The 19,084-nt window shown below is 45.7% G+C and overlaps 5 protein-coding genes across 5 annotated transcripts; 2 read left to right on the top strand and 3 right to left on the bottom strand.

Moving 5' to 3' along the window:
• Positions 1-186: 186 nt before the first annotated feature.
• Positions 187-4,194, top strand: J4E78_008168 (uncharacterized protein; the record flags this gene model as incomplete). Its single annotated transcript, XM_049368770.1, has 5 exons — positions 187-243; positions 314-761; positions 826-1,515; positions 1,615-3,992; positions 4,042-4,194. 5 exons carry the CDS (start codon positions 187-189, stop codon positions 4,192-4,194), a joined length of 3,726 nt encoding a protein of 1,241 aa, XP_049219735.1.
• A 134-nt stretch (positions 4,195-4,328) lies between these two features.
• Positions 4,329-5,456, bottom strand: J4E78_008167 (uncharacterized protein; the record flags this gene model as incomplete). Its single annotated transcript, XM_049368769.1, has 1 exon — positions 4,329-5,456. The coding sequence occupies one exon, from the start codon at positions 5,454-5,456 to the stop codon at positions 4,329-4,331; it is 1,128 nt and encodes a 375-aa protein (XP_049219734.1).
• A 1,482-nt stretch (positions 5,457-6,938) lies between these two features.
• Positions 6,939-8,923, bottom strand: J4E78_008166 (uncharacterized protein; the record flags this gene model as incomplete). The annotated part of the gene is made up of 7 exons (XM_049368768.1): positions 6,939-7,052; positions 7,133-7,397; positions 7,450-7,673; positions 7,726-8,587; positions 8,635-8,703; positions 8,752-8,819; positions 8,870-8,923. The coding sequence occupies 7 exons, from the start codon at positions 8,921-8,923 to the stop codon at positions 6,939-6,941; spliced, it is 1,656 nt and encodes a 551-aa protein (XP_049219733.1).
• Positions 8,924-9,283: 360 nt separating this feature from the next.
• On the top strand, positions 9,284-11,362 carry J4E78_008165 (uncharacterized protein; the record flags this gene model as incomplete). Its single annotated transcript, XM_049368767.1, has 2 exons — positions 9,284-9,352; positions 9,401-11,362. The coding sequence occupies 2 exons, from the start codon at positions 9,284-9,286 to the stop codon at positions 11,360-11,362; spliced, it is 2,031 nt and encodes a 676-aa protein (XP_049219732.1).
• An 810-nt stretch (positions 11,363-12,172) lies between these two features.
• J4E78_008164 (uncharacterized protein) lies at positions 12,173-13,333 on the bottom strand (the record flags this gene model as incomplete). The annotated part of the gene is made up of 3 exons (XM_049368766.1): positions 12,173-12,841; positions 12,899-13,219; positions 13,298-13,333. 3 exons carry the CDS (start codon positions 13,331-13,333, stop codon positions 12,173-12,175), a joined length of 1,026 nt encoding a protein of 341 aa, XP_049219731.1.
• Between the last annotated feature and the right edge of the window lie 5,751 nt (positions 13,334-19,084).

The raw sequence follows: 19,084 nt of genomic DNA, 5'->3' as shown, positions 1-19,084 counted from the left end.
TACGCGTTTGGCAAAGCACCAATGACAACGCCTCCGCTCTAACGGGTGGAGGTAAGATATCGGCGCGAAAGGGGAATGGCGGAAAGGTGGGGTCATGCAACCTGCCTCCAACTATGGAACTCATAGAAGGAGCCGGCTCGTGAATGATTTGGATGAGATGATTGCGCTCTCGAACCATTTGCTCCAATGTCTGAAATGCAAAAACTACGAGTTCTGTTGATTGCGAATAGAGGCGAGATCGCGGTATGTGGCGCTGGAGCCGCGGAATTGCCCCGTTATCGATAACAACCTCCGACTGACACTGCGGGTACAGGTGCGCATCACCAGAACGGCGAAAAGACTCGGTATCAAGACCATCGCCATTTATTCAGAAGCCGACGCCGCGTCACAACATGTCCGAGATGCCGATGAAGCAGTTTTGCTACCAGGAAGCAACGCGACTGCATATACTGATGAGGCAGCCGTACTGCGCATAGCTAAAGAAAGGGGCGCGCAAGCAATCATACCTGGATATGGATTCCTGTCAGAGAACGCGCATTTCGCGCGTCTGGTCGGTGATGCAGGTCTCGTCTGGGTCGGGCCATCCTCGGACGCCATTGACGCCTTTGGAGTCAAGCACACAGCCCGAGATCTGGCAGAAAAGGCTCATGTTCCAATCGTACCTGGGACGAAAGGTCTAGTTGAGAACGAAGAGGTGGCTGCAAAGGAAGCCGAGCGCATCGGGTTTCCTGTCATGTTGAAAGCGACCGGGGGCGGTGGTGGTACGTCATATTCGTTCGTGAACAACATGTGAGATACACGCCGACGTCTAACATCGATGTTTAGGAATGGGACTCATCACTTGCAACAACGCCGAAGAGGTTCGCGACGGCTTTCGAATGGTGCAATCTAGAGGAGAAACGCTGTTCAAGAACCCCGGAGTTTTCATCGAGGCCTTCTATCCTGCCTCTCACCACATTGAAGTCCAGGTGTTCGGTAACGGCCAGGGTCAAGCCATCCACTTCGGCGAACGCGAATGTTCCATCCAAAGACGACATCAGAAGGTCATTGAAGAATGCCCAAGCCCGTTTGTAGAGAGGCATCTCGAGCTGCGAAAGAAGCTGGGTGAGGCTGCGGTACGCCTTGCCGAGTCGATCAAATATGGATCTGCTGGCACCATCGAGTATCTCGTCGATGACAAGTCGGGCGATTTCTTCTTTCTGGAGATGAACACTCGACTTCAGGTTGAGCACGGCATCACGGAGCTTTGCTATGATGTCGACCTGGTAGAACTTATGCTGAAGCAAGCAGATGCGCAACTAGCAGGCAATCACGGGCTCGATGGCAAGACGTTGAAAGCTATGCAACCCTCAGGGCCGAGAGGATCGGCTATCGAAGCTCGTGTTTACGCCGAGAATCCACTAAGAGATTACGCACCTTCGCCTGGACTGCTGCAAAAGGTGACCTGGAAAGATGTCCCGGGCAGTCGAGTCGACACGTGGGTCTTCACCGGAGTTCGCATTACTCCCAATTATGGTACGACACTCTTTCTCCCTCTCTGTACAGGACACATGAATCCTGCATTGATATCAGAGCCCTGATAGAGTAAGCAAGTTCCTTACTGACGACGACCAGATCCTTTGATAGCGAAAGCCATGGTCCATTCTCCATCCAGAGATGAGGCAATCGCGTCAATGAGCGAGCTGCTCACCCAATCTACCATTTGCGGCCCACCTACCAACCTCGAATTTCTCGCCAACATACTGGACGATTCGCGCTTCAGAAACGGCAACACCATGACCAGCTTCCTCACAGACTTCAAGTACTCGCCTCAAGCCATCGACGTGATTTCGGCAGGAGCATACACTTTAATCCAAGATCTTCCCGGGCGACCAACAGTTGGTAAAGGTGTACCTCACTCTGGACCCATGGACCCGATCGCATTCCAGATCGCGAACATGCTCGTGGGAAACCCGCGATCAAAGGAAGCGCTGGAACTCACGCTGAGTGGACCAGAACTGAGATTTGTTGGCCCTGCTATTGTCGCGCTGTGTGGAGCTCCTATGGAAGCATTCTTGGACGAAGAGACCTTTCCTATGTGGACAAGCGTAAAGATCGAAGCTGGTCAGAAGCTCAAGATTGGCAAAACGACAGGCGGGGGTTGTCGCTCATATCTCGCAGTCTTCGGGGGATTCCCGTCTGTTGCGGAATACTTCGGCTCAAAGTCGACATCGCCGCTCGTAGCGATTGGAGGCTACCAGGGCCGGGCGCTGGCACCAAGCGATTTATTACAGACAGTGGGAGAGCTTCCAGACGCTTTCACTAGCGTCTCGCTCCCAGAAAAGCTGCGCCCCATCTACAAGTCAAGCTGGGAAATAACAGCGATGGTTGGACCCCACGACGAAGGCTACTTCGATCCGAAGTTCATCGAGGAGATATACAAGACTGAGTGGAAGGTATCTCACAATGCATCGCGGAGCGGAATTCGTCTGGTGGGGCCTGTTCCGAAATGGGCCCGTAAAGATGGCGGAGAAGGAGGCGCGCATCCAAGCAATCTCATCGAGTACGGCTATCCACTGGGCACCTTGAACTGGACTGGAGACGATCCGTGTATCTTCCCTGTGGACTGCCCGAACTTCGGAGGATTTACCAGCTCGACTACAGTTGTTAAAGCCGACTGGTGGAAGCTGGGTCAGCTCAAAGCGGGAAATACTGTAAAGTATGTCAGGGCTGGTCTCGATGATGCACTGAAGAAGAGAAAGAGAAACGACAGCTTCTTGAACTCAGTTGAGCAAGCCATCAGCGGCGAACGCGACTTCGAAGGCATTGAAAAGATGCAAGGTGCACACTGCAACTTCCATGAGGGGGATATTGGAAAGGCGGTCATTTGGGAGAAAGAGCAGAACAATAGCACTCCACAAGTCAGATATCGTCAAGGAGGTGATGACCATATCCTGATCGAATACGGGAATGAGAATTTCGATCTCAATCACCGCTGCCGCGTCACTGCTTTGGAGAACGCATTGCACTCAGACTCCACTCCTGAGCTCATTAAGTCTAACCTGTATAACACCGTGGGTTGCTGTACATCGCTTCTCCTCCACTACAACGGTGCCAAGCTCCCTCGACCAGAGCTCATTGCGCACCTTCAGTCCATCGAATCAAATCTCGGCGACCTGAGAAGCACCAAAGTCCCTACCCGCGTTTTCAAGCTTCCAATCTCATTCGAATCGAAACTCCAAGACGAAGCGACTCAACGCTACATGACTAACCAGCGGCCTCACGCACCGTACCTACCCGATAACCTTGCGTTTGTCGCAAAGAACAACGCTTTCACGCCACAGCAGCTGAAGGACATATACCTCACGGGCCAATTCATGGCAGTAGTTGTCGGCTTCTTCTGTGGTAACACTGTATCGCTGCCCGTAGATCCGCGCCAACGCCTCTCCGCCCCAAAGATGAACCCAAGTCGCGTTTTCACACCCGAAGGCACAGTTGGATGGGCCGGCTCCTGCATGTCGATATATCCCGTTGACTCACCTGGTGGGTATCAGATGACCGGCCGAACGGTACCATGCTGGGACTACTATTCCTACAAACCCGGGTTCGACACTAAGCCTTGGATTTTCCGTGACTTCGACATCTTGACCTTCTACCAGGTCAGTGAGAAGGAGCTCGATGATCTACTAGGCAAATTCCGTGCTGGAAAGTACCAGTGGGAGTACGAAGACGTGGAGTTTGATATGGCGCAGCACAACGAGCTTCTAGAGAAGACGAGCGATGAAGTCAGGAAGATTAGGGAGAAGCAAGCGGTTGCCCAGGAAGAGATGACGAAAGCCGAGAACGAGAGTTTAGAACGCTGGAGGAAGGAGAAGGCTGAGAGTCAGGTTGACGAAGGGACCGTGGAGAAGCTGCTGGATGATCCGGATATTGTTGGGGTTGAGGCGCCGGTCGACGCGAATGTGTGGAAGGTGGAAGTTAGCGAGGGCGACGACATTGGAGATGAGAGTGTGGTAAGTGACTTCGCGTGGCTGTTCATCTGGCATTGCTAATATGATATAGATCGTCATTCTTGAAGCGATGAAGCTGGAGATTGCGGTCAAGACGCCAGACACGCTGGCAAAAGCGGGCAAGTTAAAGGTTGAGAAGGTTTTGGTGAAACCAGGAGATACTGTGACAGCTGGAGGACATTTGGCACTGTTACGCAAGAGCTAGCTGGGGAATGTAGTTCATTCATTGTAATCCATGGGTGTGTAAGCTATTTCATGCATCAGAATGACATCCGTGTGAACAATACGTAGCCACCTTTCCACATTGCCCAGTATCAAGCTCATGTCGTCTCCAACGAACTAGAACTCCAGTTCCTTCAAGTTGAGACCAGTGCCGCAGCTTGTATCTTTAGTCGGTTTCATATCTGCCCGACCCCAGTCGTAGATTCCGCCACGCTCTACGAAGGACTTCTTGTCCCAGACGATTTGCTGCATGGCCTTCTCAACACCAACATCCAAGATAGACGCGCTCGTCGTCATCATGCCCTCGCCCTTGTCCATGAAGCGCATGTACTCATCAAGCAACAGGTAGCTGCTGGCCATTGAATTGTTGTCTTCGGGTACGTAGCATGGTAGGTGTTTGTGACGGTCGCAGAAGGTGCGCCATTGTTCGTCAGTGACCAGAAACGTCCTTGCATCGCGCTTCCGTGTCTCGTCGTCGTTCTCGCCTGCCACGATGAGGCATTGGAAAACCTTCCATCGGAATGGCGCTAGCTTCTCGATATTGGCAACCATATCTTCGTTCCAGTTGTGTATATTAACGACCGTGTTGAGCTTGAACTTCACGTTGAAGGCCCGGCACCACTCGGCAATTTGGAACAGTCGGGCGACGTTCTTCCCGTCGTCACCACGGCCAATCTTGACGTTCGTTTGCGCGTCGAATGAGTCGCAGGAGATGGCCAGAATGTCGAGCCACTGAGAGTTCTCTCGCATCCATTTCTCCGTGATTTTGCTACCGTTGCTGACGATGCTGATGCTTTCGACGCTCAAGTCTTCCTTGCAGTAGCGAATCAGACTTGAGAGAAGCTTGGGGTGTAGGAATGGCTCTCCACCCGCGATATTGAGCTTTCGCATGCCAGCATCTCTGAGCAGTCTCAGACCTTCTCTGGCCTTTTCATCGCTCAGGATGTAGGAGCTGGTCTCGGTGTGGAAGCAAAATTTGCATTTGTAGTTGCACTCCCGAGAAGGGAAGTAGTTGACTGACACCGGCGCATTTGGTGGCTTCGATGGATCCAAGGGCTCGTGGACAACCGAAGTTTGAACGGCTGGCTCTTTGGTAGAGGGCTCTTCAGTAAGTGATACGGGTGTGAGAGTTTTGGCGGGCTTGATAGCGGTGGACTTGTAGACAACGTACGCGCAAGTCGCGAGGACAATCCCGACAAAGTACCGAAGAGCGGGCACTTCAGCGACAAGTGAGAGGAGCACCATCGTAAACGGTATTTCCGGAGACGACCTGGATGATAAGTGATAGTCGCTGCAAGAGAACTAAAGTCTTCAGAAACAAGAGGAAGTTGGGCGGGATGCGTCAAATTCTATACAGGCAGTGATGGTTCGGCCTGATAGAGGAAGTTCCGAGCCTGGGTAATGTGGGTCTTGAACAGCAAGAAATCGCTTTCGATCCCAACTTCCTTGATATACTGAGTGGGGGCGCTTGCTACAAACGGCAATCAAGGCTAACAATCAGTGGAACGCCCCGGAAGCACATACCAAGCACCTTCCACAATCTTACTGTGCCCCACCGCGACACTCCCTACCTCGGATGGGAAGTACAGTTCTTGTGGTCGCATTACCAGCAGCTATCGGTACCATGGCAGCCTCAGATCAGACCAAGGAATCCCCTCGCGGCTTTGCTATCGCGTTCGTACTAGGTATACTGCTCAGCTTCTCTCTTTAGACTTCAAAGTAACCCATGACTAGGCGCACCTGGTGCGGGGAAGGGAACACTGTGTACGCGCCTAGCTCGAGACCATAACCTGGTACACTACTCTGTCGGCGACAATCTGCGGAGCTGGATGCGTGAAAATGTCAACGCACCGCTCGCAGTGACTATCCAGGACAAACTCGACAACCAGGGGTTCTTGACATCAGAAGAGTTAAACCCTTTCATTGCGCGCGCAATCAAAGATGCATTGTCCCAACAACCACCCAAGGCCGGCATCCTGGTGGATGGATTCCCACGAAGCACCGAGCAACTAGAATCATGGAACGTCTGGCCATTTCCCAAAGATCTGCCCATCGCAAGCGGGAGTAACACCAATGCAAAACCAGACATCGTATTATCGTTACGCGTCAGCAAACAGAATGCCAAAGCCAGATACTCGGCTCGAGCCCGGGATAGCAACGATAGCGATGAGAAATTTGAGCGGCGCTTCTCTGAATATGAGGAAGAAACTTTGCCCGTGGAGGAAGTTTATCGTGAGCGCGGCATTTTGATCGATGTGAGTATGTAAAACGTTACGAAAGATCCAACACTAAATTACATCCAGATCGACGTGAATGGTTCGAAGGAAGAGAACGTTATAGAGATGACCAATAGCCTTAATGGAAGTAGTCTCTGGCGGAGAGTTATGGTCGAGAGATGTATGGACACGCATCTTATCGTTACGTAGCCATGTACTTCGTAACTCGTTGGCAAAGTAATAGGTCGCATGTAGTTGGACGCCACTAACTTCTGCCAGTCCATGGCATGCCACGGCAACCGACCTTATCCCATGGATCTTGCGAATATTTCCCTTCTCTGTGCATTGTTTCATGATGCGTGTTACAGAGACGTGCCCGTTGTCCTGGTGGACCAAAGCTTTCCTTAGTCCCTTCATCGCCCAACATATTCTGCTCCAGCGACGTATGATACAAGCATCGCCGAAAGGTATAATGATTCCATAAGACGAGAGCATCCAGATATCTCTCACATTAGGACTGGGGAGTGAGAGGCAATTCTCGGGACCTGGAATGAACGATTTCGATGTCTCCTTGACCCCGGGCTTGAGTCTGTCGTATATTCTCCGCGGCGGAACTAGAGGACATCTGAGGGGTCTATTAGGATGATGGAAATGAAAGACGGGATTTGCTCGCAGTCGCAACTAGCCAGGAGGTCATATTCTTACGTCGCCTTGTTGAAGTTTGTCGGACCAGTCTGGTCTATACTTCGTTTTCATGTGTTGCATGAGATCGACTAGGGAGGCTGAGAGGGCAGCGGAGCTTGGCCACCTCCAGGAAGAGAGCTCGAGAACGAGGAGCGCGTTGGAGTACAACTGGATAAGGTTCCCGCCAAAGATTGCCGGCATGTTCTGTATGAGCACTGTGCCTGCTCGGTATACCCAATGTGGCGTGACGAAGACATGGATGCCGCCGAAACTCACTACAGCCTCTCTGTTTGTGATGGTTAGTTTGACATCCTTCAAGGCATGCGGATATTACGTACAGCACATGCCATGCACTCCCCCAACAAGGATTCAGCAACAAATGTGTTATGTGTAAGGTAATGCGTATGACAGGGAGTAGCTCGTCTCTCTCGTCAAATAGCGGTAACAGCTTCTTGACGTTCTCCTTGGCGATGTGGTCGCCTTTGCGGAAGCGATTTTGCATGCGATATAATGAGCAGAGGTATTCCGCGGGCTTTTCTTTGTCGAAACACATTTCTTCATCCTGCCATAGATGAGCCATAATCTCCAGAAGGTTGCACAGCTATTAGACTCACCGGCTCTGGAAACAATGCAGGTCTATCTAGTGTAGATGCAATCTGGTTCTCAAGACAGAATATGGTCATGTGCATGGCTCGCAGTAGCTGTACATCGTCGGGATCCAGCTCCTGTAACGCTCTTTTCGACTCGAGATCGAATGCAAGACGGCCTGCGAGAGCTATCTGCTGGCCAATGTTGCCAGCTATTGGGTCGAATGAGCTATTGATAGCGAGGAGAAGAACCGACCGGATTGTGTCGATGTTTGGTTCCATTGTTGCTAACTCGAGGTGTTCCATAGCATCTGCAAAGTACTGAGTGGCAAGGGCCCGGTATCTAATGGAATTGGCCTGGTGGTATGTGAGCCTACCCCTAGGGTTCCAGCAAGTATCAGGAGGTTGCTTTTTACGAGTGTTGGGAAGGATGTAGCATGCTATGGAATATATCATATACAACGAGAATTTCTCGGTGTCCGTCAGGTCACCAGGTACGTCAGGTCCGAGATAGCGGAGCGATGCATCCAAGATTGGATATATAGGTTGCACAGTTTCGAGATAGAGTTGCACCAGCTCATACTGCTTCTCGGGCGAATCTTTGTTGCTGTAGTGCCAGTCGTCAAGCTCTTCGTCAGTCTGCACGGCACGATTTTCGTGCGCAGTGTGTAGTCTGGGGGATTTGAGAAGGCAGGATTCAGCGCCAAGGTATCGATAGCTGTTTCCCGCTTCGGCGAAGTGATGTTCGTATCGAGGAACTTCAGAAGCGATGAATTCTGTTTTGACGTGTGTAGCAAAGGCGCCATTGTCCGTGAGCCCGCCGGATGTCGCTGGCGACCCATGGCCACTGGACAAATTGCGCACACGATCTACTAGCTCGCTGATGTAGCTGGGCATGTCTTAGTACGAGTTCGAGGACAAGCCTCGTCTGCTCACCTTCGCGGCAGCAGCTGATTGCGTCCGTGGTCGTAGAACATGCATTCCACGCCGGCTTTGGTGCATTGCCTGACAACGTTAGCAGGACGCGCAGGGTGGGACAGAGAAGCCATGTACCTGCACTTGGGCAATAAGGTATCGCATCCGCGGCGACACTCTCGGCATCGCTTGCATGCGGGGAGACTCTGGGGAAGTGTAAGTGCACGATGGCGAATTGCGGAGACGGCGGCGTTACCTGAATCAGAGCATCTAGATCGAGCGTGGGGGGCTTCGAGGTCGCGGCGGCCATCGGAGTGGGCAGTTTGCAAGGAGGCGACAGGTACGGGTCAAGGTCTAGCAGAGCTGTCGTCTGTACTACGATCCATCGCGCGCCGTCGTCATGTCAGCGACAATGGTCGGAGACGCGATGGGAGGCCTGGGCGGAGTGGATGGCGAGCGACGACGATCTTATCTGGCTAGGGCGTCCCAACACAGAAGCGATCACCCCGGCCGCCTGCATCCCGCGTGCCCACAGTCCGCCCACATGCCAGCATCCCGTCCTTCGTTCGAGAACACCAGCCATCGGGAATCATCACCGCCAGCAAGTCCTTCATCTCCGCCATGACAACGGCGCCATCGTGGTACAGACGCCAGACGCTCGAGGTTGGCCATGCAGAACCGCACCAAAGTCCGTCGTCGCGTGCTGGCCTGTGCTCGCTGTCGGAAGCGTAAACTCTCGGTAGACGCTTTCCTCTGCCCCCGTCATACATGTACTGACTCCATCAAGTGTGATGGCAAGGTTCCCGCCTGCACGCGTTGCGTAGATGCTAGCGTCCAGTGTGTGGGATTCGATTCTTCAACCCAGCAAGAAGCTCCGCGCTCTATTGCCGACTTTCTGGAAGCGCACATCGCGCGGCTCGAGGGCCAAAGCAGCACGCCCTCGACGCTGCCATCTCTAGGACAGTCAAGTGCTACTCTGTCATCCCCGGCAGATTCTCACGCATCTGACTCGAGGCCGGGGAATTGGCGTCCAGAGAAATGTGCCTTCGCCGACAGCCTCGTCAACCAGGTCATGCAAGACATCACGCCTTCTTTCCTTGGTGTGTGCAAAGCTCGGCCCTTCCTACAGTGCGTCATCAGAGGCACGAGGCTGCCTTCGAAAAAGGGACCTGTTCTTTCCAACGATCTGAACGAAAACCACCCCAGATCCATCTTGAACCCTCAGCAGACCAAGGGGCTGTTCTATGACCTCATGCCTGACGAGGTTGGCGCCAACAAACTACTCCAAAACTACCTAGATCGCGTCATCACACAATACCCCATCTACCATCGAAACGACGTGACAACTGCTTTCAACTCCATCTATCACAAGAAAGCAGCAACGCCAAATGAAGACTCGTTCCGAAATCGATACATAGTCTGCATCATCATGGCCATCTCACTAACAACAAGCGCACGGAATAATGTGCAGAAGGCAAACGACCTTGCATATCAGCTTGTTCGACACGCCATGCAATGGATTCCAGAGGTTGCAACCAACGATATTGCTGGACTACAAGCTATACTGCTACTAACCCAATACATCTTCCTGAATCCTAAGATGGCCGATCTATGGCTCATGACAGGTCTCATCAGCCAAGCAGTCATTGACCTCGGATTGCACCAAGAGCTGCCCAATGATGCTAAAGTCTCCGTTTACCAACGCGACATGCGACGACGTATATTTTGGTGTGCATGGGAGATGGAAGTTGGCGTCTGCTGCATATTTCTACGCCCTACAAGTCTTCCGGTTGGGCGCATAGATGTTCATTTTCCCATGGAGATTGACGACACCGCCATTACGCAATCTAGCATATCACCGACTGGACGACTATCGAAATTCACGCAGCGTATCATTTGTCGCTTTCGCCTTATCGAAGCTGACGTCATATCCGTCTTGTGGCATGAAGACCCTATATCTCAAGAGTGCTCCTCGTTGGAGGAGTGGGTACAACACACTATCAATGCAATGTCAGATTGGCAACGCGAGATATATGCAGCTTCAGAGGCCAACAAAGATCGTAGCTTGAATGCACGATGGACTGAGATGCGCTTATACTCCGACATCGCAACCCCTTACGTCTTGTCCTTGTTGCATCGCACCTCTCGACGACTGCCGAACCCAAGTAAAGAGCAAATGATGATCGCTCTACTCAATGCCGTCAAGGTTGCTGACGGCTACTTTCAGCAATCTGAGGCAGAAGCGGGAAAGATCAAATACGTCTTCCATCCATGCCATCATGTCTTCAATTGTGCGCTCATATTCTTGCAAGGTTTGCAGCGCTGTCCGAAAGAAGTTGCGGACCAATACTCATGGCAACAAGTTGAAGAATGGATGCACGTCTTTTCGAAATGCTTCTTGTCCATCTCAGAGCGATGGGCAGCCGCGAAAAGGTGTTTCGAAGAGTACGAGCGACTACTCCTTCCGGTCAAGAAGGAATACCTTGAATTCCTGAATCAGAGAGCGAGCTATTGTCCGCCAACACTCCAACAAACGGTCTCTGATGCGAGCAATCTCTACGACTACCAAGTGCCGCCCTCTATACTTACAGAGATCGACGAGGCTTACCAGTTCTGGACAGTCTTCAACCCCACCTCGGCGATCGATGCACCAGACCCACTGGGTGCGTACTCTTACAATCTCGCGCCTTCCGATTGGAATGCGGAGTTCTCTTTGAATGATAATATGGACATGACACCGGAGTTATAGTACTCTTTGGCGTTTCTCGATCACGTTTCCTCTCTCATCGGCATTTACGTCTTTCAACTTGATGACATTACAGCACTGTACTGATTTACTTAGCTAGCATGTGGAATCGTTGCGCATTTTCGGTTTGGACTAATGAAATACCCTTGGGTCGCGGGTTTACATCTCTTCAGTGGTACTTTGTTGCTCTACACTTCCGCTGAGTATCAAGCTTGACAACACTTTGACTGGATTTCAACATGTGTGAATATGCGTGCAACCAAACGTCACTGGACACGTCTTGGGCGCACAGTCGATAATCATGAGGTTACATTCGCCAAAGCTTGCCGTGGCTTATTCCCGCGTACCCATATGCGGGGCACGCGGCACGGGAGTCGCCCGGTCACGTCCAGCGTCTACCAAGGTGTCGGGTGGATTCGACGGCGCCGAGAGTGCTGCACTGCCAACACAGAGCGCATTGAGCCCCCACGCTGCGGTGGGGAAGGACGGGCCATTTACCCGCAGAGTATCTGCATATTCGTTCACGAACGAGAATTGCCCTATACACATACCGGCTACGTAGTCACAAGACGTCTTTACTCGAGAGGCAAGTTGGAGACGCAGTCAACTACATCAGTCTCGCGTGTGACGACTTTCGATAAGCATATAGATCTCCTGACACATTGTGCAGTGGCACAGGCAGTTCATGCGAGCGTACGCACATCTGACGTGTCCTAGTTATGGGCTTTTATCCACTTGACTGCCGGCATTCCTGTGGAAGTGTAAGAGTTTGGAATCTTGTTCAAATAAAGACGAGTATGCAGTACATCTGCTCTATAGCTCTAGACTCAGAGTTTCCTCTGGTTGTGTTGGTCTTCCCATCTTCAGCACTGCTTTCTTGCTTTTCAAGTCCATAACAATGTTGAACAGGGTACCACTTCCAGTCTCCTCGGTCTCACACCTACATATCGCACCCGGCGCATTCTGCTCGTCGGCGAACAATTGAGTCACGTCTTCCCAGCTCGGATCGTCGCCCAGTGCTCCAACGTTCGTTGCCATTGTTTCAACCCTAGTGATGGAGTCCTTGAGCCATACAGTATCGATTTCGCCAGGGTGCTCCAACAGCAAGTGGTTCGTGTGAATGACCCTTGAGCTAGAGTCTGGTAACACGTGCGCAAAAGTGCTCTTTGTGAATTCTAAGCCCAAGGACGTGTTTGCATCAGCTATGAGAATATGGGCTGAAGATGCCATGCCGAAACTCTCCAGCTTGCGTACTGCTTCGTCGACTGACGTGCTCTCCAGTGCCAATCTCAAGCCAAAGTGAGCGGGCATTCGGGTAGAATCCACGCCGTGAACTTTTATGGCGTTGAACAGCGTGCCTACGCCGCTGCTGTTGAAGCCGATCTTTCCGATTATGCCTGCCTCGGTTACTTGGACTATAGTGGGCTTGTTCGCTTGTGTGATCTTGGTAACAATAAGGTTCTCTTGCTGCTCGGTCATCCACTGGGCACCGTCAGCATACAATCATCGCTTTCGTGTTCTTCTAGAGGTGCTGCATACATCCCAGTTCTGCGCTAACCATGCCCGGTTCTGGGTGTGCCACGCGAGGGCAGTGCAGCCATCGCTGAACAGGCCAAAGTTGATCTCAGTTCGGACGTTTATCGCTACGATATCTAGCAACTCGCGTCCGGAGCCGTCGGCAATGCCTTGCATCTCTTCATGGAAGTTTGGCCATTGCGCCTTTGCTCGCTGTTCAAACGTCGACGCGTGTTGGAGGACCTGCGGCCATCTCTTCTTGCAGTTCTTCAGGAAGAGACACGCGTAGAACTCAATGCAACGAGCAATCTGTAATTTTGCGGCTTTACCGTGTTGGTAGCCAATCTGTGCGAGATCAGCGTGATCCTGGTCGCTGTCGCGTTTCGTCGCGGCGGCAGTGATGACGTCACGCGTCACACTTACCTCATAGGGGGTGCCCTTGCACTCGACAAACAGCATCGTGTACGACGACAACCCGACAGATGTCAGACAAGAAGATGTACAGGAAGCAGTCTAGACTTCTATTTGAAGGAATGACTTGCTAAAGTCTATCTGTCTGCGGTAGCGCTTTCGGCAATCCCACGCACATGCCCCGCCTTCGACGTGCGCTCAATTCCGTCTCGAGCTACGCCACGCGCTCCTTCGTCTCTTAGGGCCTGTTTAGTGATTGTCGTACAAATATTAATATAAAGAAAATATAATTAGACTCTAAAACGTAATTTATTAGTATCTTACTACCTTTATATCTCTTTATATAATAATTAAGAAATAAGTTTATAAAATAAACATTCTACTACTATAGCTTAATAAAATATTTAGCGCATTTTACTACTATAGCTTAATAGAATATTTAGCGTATTCTACTACTATAGTATAATAAGATATTTATAGTATATTCTACTACTATAGTATTTATAGTATACGCAAAGTATTCTACTACTATAGTATAATAAAATATTTAGTATATTTTACTACTATAGTATTTATAGTATATATAAAGTATTCTACTACTATAGTATAATAAACTATCTAGTATATTCTACTACTATAGTATTTATAGTATATATAAAGTATTCTACTACTATAGTATAATAAAAGTATTCTACTACTATAGTATAATAAGAGTATTCTACTACTACTTACTTATTCTAAGTTTATAAGTATTCTACTACTACTTACCTACTCTAAGTTTATAAGTATCTTACTACTATAGTATAATAAAAGTATTCTACTACTACTTACTTATTCTAAGTTTATAAGTATTTTACTACTATAGTATAATAAAAGTATTCTACTACTACTTATAAGTCTAGGTCTCTTTATATTCTACTACTACTTACTTATTCTAAGTTTATAAGTATTTTACTACTATAGTATAATAAAAGTATTCTACTACTACTTATAAGCCTAGGTCTTCTTATATTCTACTACTACTTATCTATTCTAAGTTTATAAGTATTCTACTACTACTTATCTATTCTAAGTTTATAAGTATTCTACTACTACTTACCTATTCTAAGTTTATAAGTATTCTACTACTACTTACCTACTCTAAGTTTATAAGTATTCTACTACTACTTATAAGCTCTTAAAGCCTTTATATATTATACTACTATAGACTTATTATAAGTAAAAAAAAGATAGTAATAGATAAGACTTAAACTTAAATATAAAAAAAATAGTAACTTTATATATAAGAAATTACCTATCTAGTAGTTAAGTAGATATCTTAGTTAAGAGCTAAGAGTTACTAGACTAGTAAAGAACTAATATACTAAATAGTAGTACTATATTAGACTATTATTAATAGAAAATAATTAGATTTAAGGCTTTATATAGTATATAAGTATAAGAGAGCTAGTAGAAATATAAAGTTATAATAAGTAAAGACTTTATATTAGTAGCTATAACACTAGCTTTACTAGTATAGTAATATAGTATATAAGTATAGAAGGTAGATAATTAATAGAGAGTAAGAAGTAATAAGTAATAAGTAATAAGTAATAAATATATCTTTTTTAAGACTATAATCTTACTTATAGCTATTAAAACTTTAGCCTATAGTAATTCTATATTATATAATACTCTTTATATTAATAATAATAATAATAGTAGTAACTACCTTAAAATATCTACTTCTAACTTTCTTCTATTTAGCTTTCTATTTAGCGCTTTATACGCTATAATCTTAGTACTACTACTATAATTTATTATATAGTAGTAATAGTAGTAATAGTAATAGAATAAGCTCTACTAAAGTAAGTTAAGATCTAGTATAGTTTAGAAGCGTAAGTAAGTATAGTACTACTATTATTAGAGTTAGTAACTATATACTAATAGTAATATAGCTTATCTTAGAACTTTACTTAGTATACTTAGTATATAGTAGCTATACTACTATTAATAATTACACCTACGCTTACGCCTACGCCTATTATTTCTACTTCTACCTTTTCTATATCTTTAGCGTATAATAATAATAATAATAATAATAAGAAGATAGAGATTACGCTAAGCTAGGTAGTAATTCTACTTACTCTTATAAGTAACCTTACGTAGTAGTAGTAAAAGTGTAGTAGTAAAAGTTAAGTAAATAGGTAGGTAATAATAGATATAGAATAGCTTACTTTTTTCTTTTCTTTATAAGATATAAGTAAGTAGTACTTATATAGTGCTACTACTATAATATATAAATATTTACTAGCTTTAGAGCGTTTAGCTTCTATATTCTATTTTAGCTATTTAGAGTACTACTTAGAGAAATAACCTAAGTATTAGATTAGAGCAGCGTTATAGATTAGAGTTTAAATACTAACTATAGTAAGAGAGTAGAGTTTAGTTAGTTAGAATTAAAGTTTTTACTATATACTTCTTTCTATATATACTATTCTATACTCTTACTACTCTTTAAACTTCTATTAGTAATTATTAATAAATAAGCTACTAGCTATATTTTAGAAAGAGAAATATAGAGCTAGTAGTCTTCTACTTCTTACTAATAGTAAAGAATTAAAGAAGCTAGATAACTAACTTAGAGTCTTTAGTAGAAAGATTAGGTAAGAGAGGTATAGTATTAGACTTCTCTACTTTTTACTAATAGAGAAGAATTAGATTAGCTAGACTTTTTAGACTAGCTTTTAATAAAGTATTAAATATAGCTTTAACTTTAATAGAAGCTATAGACTAACTAAAGTATAATAGTATAGAAACTACTAGTCTAGACGTTTAGCTACTTTAGTACGTAGTAGATATTACTAGTAGTAACTATAAAGGTTAAGTTCGAGTAACAATTAAGATTCTGCGTACAGGTCTATCTAGGTGCTCGCAGAGGTTTTAATGTTCCTCGTACAGGCCGCTTGCCTAATGTAGAGCTAGGCCTAATTAGGTAGAGATCGCGGGTTTAATTCTTTACACTACCCCCCCCTTTAAAAAGAGTAAGTTCTAACGCTCTGCAATCCTTTTTTACCCTGTACAACATACTAAGTTAGTACAATTACAATTACAAATATAATGCCCGTGTTACGAAAGCTACGCAGGCTAAATAGCACAACGCTAACTACTTAGTATTCTATTCTTATCCTTATTATATCCCTCTATTACAGGCTTAGTTGCTCGCGGGGCTTCGCTTTAAGAGAGACGCGTAGATTAATAGTAACAATGTAGGTTTGTATTCGTGTACGTAGGTACGGTAACATAGCGTTGCGCAATTCTATTTAGTAGTTAGCTTGCTAGGCAGTGTAGTACGCTCTACATCGCGACAGCTTTATTTCCTAGCTAAACTAGAGTTGCAATAGATAAGTAGTAACCCCCTAAAGGCTAAATTACAGCGTTATTATACGCACCTATTATATACAGGTTTCCTTGTAGCCTCTAGTACGTAAAGCTATTATAATATTAGCGGAGAGCAGTTGCCCTAAGCTCTTAAGTGCAGCGTTTAACAGATCTCGCAGAAGGTTGCTACTTTACAGCGTAGTAAGACAAGAACGTAGAGGCACTCTTCTTAATTATTAACATAGTGTTAAGGTAGAACGTAAGTGCTTGCGTCTAGCTATTAGCGGTAAAGTAGCTTCCTACAGCGTAAAACTATTAAGCGTTAGCATTATAAGGTCTTGTTAGCTCGCTAAGGTTCTAAATGTTAGATGCAGCTTTAGTTTTGTTAGATTGCAGCAGTAGTATTCTAGAACAGTTTCCGCGCTGCTAACGACGTTTATATATAGTTCTTATAAGAGATTGTTAGAGCCTTCTAGGTAATTAGTCTACTAAACCTAATACTAGAGAAGGCCCTTGCGTTTAGTACCTAGGTCCTTTATCTACTTGTTAACTCTACAGTCTTTAATGCGTTTAATAACGTAGTCTTCGTTATTCTCTACATCTAGGTGTACTGCTGCAGGTTCTTTAGCATCTCTAACTTGTCTAGGCATAGAGTTCTTAGAATGTAAGTGCAGCAACTAGAGATAAAAGACGTTGTAGAGGCAGCCTATCTTCTTTAGCAACTATAGCTTGTATGCTAGGTTATTAATAGAGCAAATAATCTTAAAGGGACTACAGTTCTTAAAGTCTAATAAGCGATTTAGCTAGACTATCTATATATTCCTAGTGTTAAGTATAACTATGTCTCTAACCTTAAAGAGAGAAGCGGGAAGACAGTCCTTGTTAGCGTATTCCGCTTATTTAGCTTGTGCCTAGGTTATTAAGTGTTGCAGCTCTTTGCGCAGGCAGTTAATATATAGCGCGAGCTAATTAGCGCGTGTCTTGTCTATGCGTACTAGAGTAGCATTAGCAGGTAACATCGCAGTAGAAGGCTCTAAGCCTAACCTTAGTTTGTACCCTTTAGTAGCGTAGAACAGAGAGACGCTGGTACTTACACTAACAGTTAAGTTAGCTTTAAATTCCGCGATAAGAAGATATAGAGCCTAGTTATTCTATTCGTAGTTAACGTATGCGCGGAGATACTGCTTTAAGTACGCGTTAGCGTTCTTAGTCTATCTGTCTATCTATAGGTAAAATACAGTAGAGTACTTTAGGTAAGTGCCTAGTCGCTAACACAGTTATTTCTAGAAGTAGGCTGTAAATTAGCTTCTACAATTAGTAACTATTTTATCTAGGTATCTCTTCTCCCTCTATACGTACTCTACAAACGCTTAAACTAGTGCGTCTACAGTAAGAGCTACTATTAGAATAAACTTCTTCTTTTTAGTAAGCCTGTCTACAATAACAAGAATGTTAGTAAATACTTATCTATTATAAGAGCAAGGTAGTAGGTGCGTAATAAAGTCTATAGAAATACAGAACTAGTACTTATAGAGAACAGGCAGTAGATAGAGAAGCCTATATCTTCTATTGTAATAGCTCTTAGTGCGTTTGCACGTAAGATAGTTGCGGAGATACTATGCAATATTAGTTATTATCTTTAGCTAATAGTACTATTAAGAGAGACGTAAATACAATTCGTGTTTGCCGCTGTAACTACTGCAGAAGGCCTAATAAGCTTGTTCAATTACTTTAGTACAAACAAGTCCTAAACTTAGCACGTAGACCTTGTCTTTAACGTACAAAAGGCTGTCTTATAGAGTGTAGTTACTAAGTTTAATGCAGAGATAGTAGCTGCCGTAAATAAGATTGTGTAGAATGCAACGGAGTCCGTTCTAAACAGCTTTAATAAGCTTCTTAAGTATTCTATCTTCTTTCTTAGCGTACTCTACTTTAATTATTAGCTATAAGTCCTCTTAAATAGCGGTTAATAGATTCTTGTCGGCGACGTTAAGAGAAGCAAGGTGTAAGAATAATATTATTAAAGCAGACTCTGCATACGCTTTACTAACAGCGTCTTCTTTGCTAAGTTAGTACATTATTTAGGCTAAGGTAATAGAGTCTTTAAAGTGTCTAGAGTAGCAGCGTGCAAGGTATAAGGCGTAGCAGCTACCTCCGTCCTTTTTAAATTGCATACAGGCGATTCTTGCATCTAGGTTAACCTAATCTAGCTTAATAATAGTTTAGACTTAGAAACGTTGCTGTTTATTATTATAATTAGCGGGTAAGTCGCTAGAACAACGTGTAAGGGCGTTAGATTTAGTTTCTTGCTTTTCTAGACAGTACTTAATGTAAAAGTTAAACTTAGCGAGAAATTTAGCCTATTAAGCCTACTATTAGTTTAAACGTTTGTTTGTTATAAATGTTTAAAGAGCTTAATAATTAGACAGAACTTTAATA

This window comes from Alternaria triticimaculans, assembly GCF_023758025.1.
Source record: "Alternaria triticimaculans strain BMP 0046 chromosome Unknown scaffold_13, whole genome shotgun sequence".
Lineage (NCBI taxonomy): Eukaryota > Fungi > Ascomycota > Dothideomycetes > Pleosporales > Pleosporaceae > Alternaria > Alternaria triticimaculans.
Note: the sequence above shows the minus strand (reverse complement) of the source record. Positions and strands in the feature narration are given on the sequence as shown.